Source organism: Zingiber officinale, chromosome 5A, assembly GCF_018446385.1.
Source record: "Zingiber officinale cultivar Zhangliang chromosome 5A, Zo_v1.1, whole genome shotgun sequence".
NCBI lineage: Eukaryota > Viridiplantae > Streptophyta > Magnoliopsida > Zingiberales > Zingiberaceae > Zingiber > Zingiber officinale.
The window spans coordinates 148,921,012-148,925,712 of NC_055994.1; the positions used below are offsets into that span (position 1 = coordinate 148,921,012).

The 4,701-nt window shown below is 35.5% G+C and overlaps 1 protein-coding gene across 1 annotated transcript; it reads left to right on the plus strand.

The window, feature by feature from the left end:
- Positions 1–1,275: 1,275 nt before the first annotated feature.
- On the plus strand, positions 1,276–2,180 carry LOC121983376 (UPF0047 protein YjbQ-like). The gene is made up of 4 exons (XM_042536317.1): positions 1,276–1,442; positions 1,674–1,734; positions 1,834–1,928; positions 2,029–2,180. The coding sequence occupies exons 1-4, from the start codon at positions 1,368–1,370 to the stop codon at positions 2,068–2,070; spliced, it is 273 nt and encodes a 90-aa protein (XP_042392251.1). The 5' UTR covers positions 1,276–1,367; the 3' UTR covers positions 2,071–2,180.
- The last annotated feature ends 2,521 nt before the right edge of the window (positions 2,181–4,701 follow it).

Consider the following 4,701-nt stretch of genomic DNA (forward strand, 5'->3'; position numbering starts at 1 on the left):
TCAGGTTTGTTTCATCATTGATATTCCTTCTTTTTAGTGTTCTATATTAAAAGGAAATACTAACTGTCGATGAGATTGTTATCCTCTTGCTTGAACATGAACCAAAGTATATAAATTTGACCTTTTGATCTGAAAGTATAAAAAAAAGTTAATTGGATACTAGTTTTTTATTTTTTTTTGCAATTGCATTTGTTGTATTTTCATATGTTTCTCAGTGAACTTCTAAACAATTCTTTTTTCATTAATTTATTAAGGCTTATTATAAGTTTCAGTTTGATGGTGCAAATTGTTTTCTTTTGTAATCCATCTGTTTCTTCTTTGGTTTAGGAAAGTTGAAGTGAATCCCTTGATTTGGAGGAGCTGTCAGGATTAGTACCATGGATTGGCTTGGGCAATCTCAATATTTGCGTCAAACTGTCTTTTGGCCTTCCCTATCATCTGCAGTATCTGAGGTATACTATGCACATTTACCGTGAATTTTCCTTATTGAGCTTGGGCTAGTGACGGTTACGAATGTATTCTATTTCAAGAACCGTATAAGCAAGTGTTCGTGCATCTAGTTTTATAACAATGCACTTCGTATCTTTGATCTAAAAAGCTTCTGAAACAAGTCATCTTCTCCAAGCATGCCCTGCTCAACATGCTAGTCACCTACTGGAGTCATTTCCTCGATGGCACGGATGAATACCTGAAATCCATCCTCTACTCCACCATTCTTTGCCACTCCTCAAGCCGAAACAACTGCAAAGGTAGAGTCAACATCAAGTATTACATTGTACGGCTACAAGAAGACCGGGCCGCAAAATCCAATAAAGACAAGTCAAACATCAAGTAGCATTTTGTAACTTATTCCTCTTAGGTTATATGCTTGGTTAATATATATGCTTAGAACTTGTAAAGACAGGTCAAACATTAATATGCTTGGTTAATATATCCATCTACAGCACTCCCGCTTTTTCCTCTAAATATGATTTTCATTTAGCACAGAACTAATGCCAATTTTTTTATTTTGATGCAGTGTTTAAAGAGCTTGAGTAGAAGTTGGCCCTAAAGAAAACTTGTCAGTTACGATATAAACACACTTACGGTATGAATTACATGTATATATAACATTGACATATTATTTAGTACGAGATTTACATGTATGAAAGTTTTCATACAAAATTTCTTGATTGCCTACAACCCCAGGTGTGCTGATGACAAGTTGAAGAAGATGGCTCTAAGAGTGATAGCTGAAAGCCTTTCAGAAGAAGAGATTGCTGGACTTAAAGAAGCAATTCCATGCGATCCCCCGTTTGAGATCCCAGAAGGGCCCTCGTACACTTGTCGTGGCCGCCGCCGGCATTTCTAGTGCTGTCTCTGAGGCCATGGCCGCCAAGTGGGCACAGAAGACCGTCGTCGTCCCTGCTCAGAGGCGCGGATGCCATCTCATCACCCCCAAGGTTCAATCGCCCCCAAATCTGTCTCTTTTTCTTCCGATCATTTCTTGATTTTATCTCCCTTATTAATCAGTAAAAAGCAATTTTTTTCCTGTTGTGTTTGGAAAATGATCCACTGGTCAATCGATAGATGCGTTTGGTTGTACTTGATCTCTTATATTTCTTACTGATGGACGCTCAATGTATAGGAAAATGTGATGAAACATAACTCGTATGCTTCTGGTGTTGTGCCAGATTGTTGAAGAGATACAACAAGATTTGTCGGGCTTCAAATGCGGCCTTGCTCATCTTTTCCGTGAGTTTTCGTTGACTGCGATTACAATTTTATTAAAAACAAATTGTCAGTTGCATTTTGCTGCTGTTCTTCTGATCAGAAGGTTAAATACTTGTTCAGTGCAGCATACAAGTGCTTCTCTCACCATAAATGAGAATTATGACTCTGATGTTCAGAGCGACACTGAAACATTTCTGAATCGGATTGTGCCAGAGGTGATATTCATAGATCCCTTTAGTGATTACTGCAAAATATAGAATTGGATTTTTTTTTTTGACGATTTACTTATGATTCATCCTTTGCTTATTGTGTTAGGGTCGATCTGCACCGTGGAAGCACACATTGGAAGGTGAGTAAACGTGAAAATTGCAGCCTCCCAATTTCATTAACACCCAATACTGAAATAGCCTTCTTTCATCTCTGGCAATTGCCAGAAAAATCAGTATCAGCTGATAAAGCAGTTACGATTTATTGAACTGCTGTGCTGATCTTGGCATTAAATATTGTAGAAGAGCTTATGATTGCCATTCCCTATGTATAATTCTTCTAATCAAGCGACCATCCTTCTCGAATAATAGCAGCAAGACTATTAATCATGCTTTATCTTTCTGTTTCAATAAGACAGGAATGGTTCTTCTCTTCTTTAAGGAAAGCACACAATTGATTTCTCTCCATTTTGAGGAAGCATAGAAACTTGTTCTATTATGTAGCACTTCACACTATTAGCTTGTAACTTTTGATCATTTTGTTTCAATGTGATGTATAGGTTGCTCTCTACTGGATATGGATCCTTTAAGATTAAGTCCAGCAATCTTAAAGAAGAGTCAATGATGAGGTTTTGTAAAACTTGTGTGTTTGAAAAATTATTGTCATGAAGTTAAGGATAACTTGTATGATACAAAATTAATTAGTGGATCAATATGTATACATTTTGTTTGTATAATATAAAGTTTTATTTATTTGTTAAATAGTCTTATTATAAAAATGATTGTGGTTGTGGATATTCAATTATATGTAAATTTTGAGTATTTTTTATAATTTTTGCTATTTAATTAAGAAAAACACTATTTTTTATAAATTTAAAAAGACAACGTTTTTAAGTAATAAAAGACAACGCTTAAAAAACAATGTCTTTGAGACCAACCACAACGCTTTTAAAGCGTTGTCTTTGATATGTGCATTTTTACAACATCTATAACAACGCTTTTTAAGAACGAAAAGACAACGCTTAAAAAGCGTTGTCTTTGTGACCAACCACAACGCTTTTAAAGCGTTGTCTTTGATATGACTTTCTACAACACCATCTACAACATCACTTTTTAAGTACATACGACAACGCCAAAAAAGCGTTGTTGTTTAGCTTTTTTCTTGTAGTGTATGCTGAAATCAAGGCTTATGAAGTTACCTTTTGTGATGTTCTATTACTTCGATCCAGAACGAAGCTAAATGTAATTTAATCGATAATTACTTCAGGAATTAACGATATATGACGAAGTAAAAGTAATCCATTACTTCATTTTTAACCGAAGTTAAAGTAGGTATATTACTTCACAACAAATACTAAACGATGAAGTCGAAAAGGATTAATTACTTCGGTGTTTTTAAAAACCGACGAAGTTATATGCACTTTTTACTTTGTAATATGTCCGAACCCGACACTCAATACGACTTCGTTTTTTCTGGGCCTACGACTTCAGAGTTTATCCGAAGTAAAATGAATCTTTTTACTACACGCGTGTCTACTTCGGTAAAAATAGGTCTTTTACTTCAGGTAATCAACGAAGTAAAAAGCCGTTTTTCACATAGTGTATGGTGTGATCATCCTAAAATAAATACAACTCAAATCAGCTACCAAGGGTTCTAGTAAAATATCTAATGTCCTACACTATGTTATAGTAATATCATGCATATCCATGAATACAACCATGAATATCAAACATACTGCATAACTATCAACAATAGGTCAACATATAAGGACAAACAATAAAGTATCAAATTCAGGAGAGATATAGGACAAACTTAAGGTAAACAAGTAACTACAATCTCATCAAAACATGACAGTTATCAATCATGTACTACAATCAAAGTCATCAAGAAGATAAGCAAGATCTACCCATCTCATTGTAGATCATCTTCAAGTCAAAGGGTCTGCTTCAAACTCTAATCCGATGAGTAAAGGATATGAAAGAATCTAAGGTCTATCCATATGTCAATCTAATTACCAAACATATATTCAATCAATTAATGATTCCATTAATCCTAACTGAATCATCCAATTCATTAATTGACCCATTATAGGTTAACATCTTTCTTAATTAATTAATCTATTTATTAATTAATCAGCTCATCGATTTATCAATTAATCACTCCATTAATTTAATTAACCATCTTACGACAACCAATTATCTAACTTATCCACTTAATCAAATGACATTAATTAAAAATCTATTAATTAATCTGAGTAATTAATTAACCTTAAATAATAAATCATAACCAACTTAAATCTATCAACTTAACATATTAATCAAGGTAACCTGATTATTCCATTTATTAACTTAATTAATTGATTAATAAGAACTAATCTAACCAACCAATTAATTAATCAACTTAACTGAAACATTAACTTATTTGCTTAACTCAAAATTTACCAGAGAGTGGTCTCTCTACAGCAGAATGCCGGCGGTGGTGAAGGCGGCGCTGGTGGCGTGGACAACACTATGGATCGGCGGTAGCACAAGGAGCAGCGAGCACAAACAGTGATTAGGCAAGCAAGCAGGGGCGGTTGTTAGAGCTTGACGGTGGTTCGGGCCAACGAGGCACAAGCAACTGGGGTTGCTATTCCTCACGGGACCACATGGACCCGCAATGACACTCAGAGCGGCGATGGCGTCGAAGAAGACTAGAAACGTGGCTCTGACATCATCTCTTGGCGAGGACAGGTGGTGCCGACCATCGACCGATGCGTGGAGTGGAGCGGGAATACGGCAC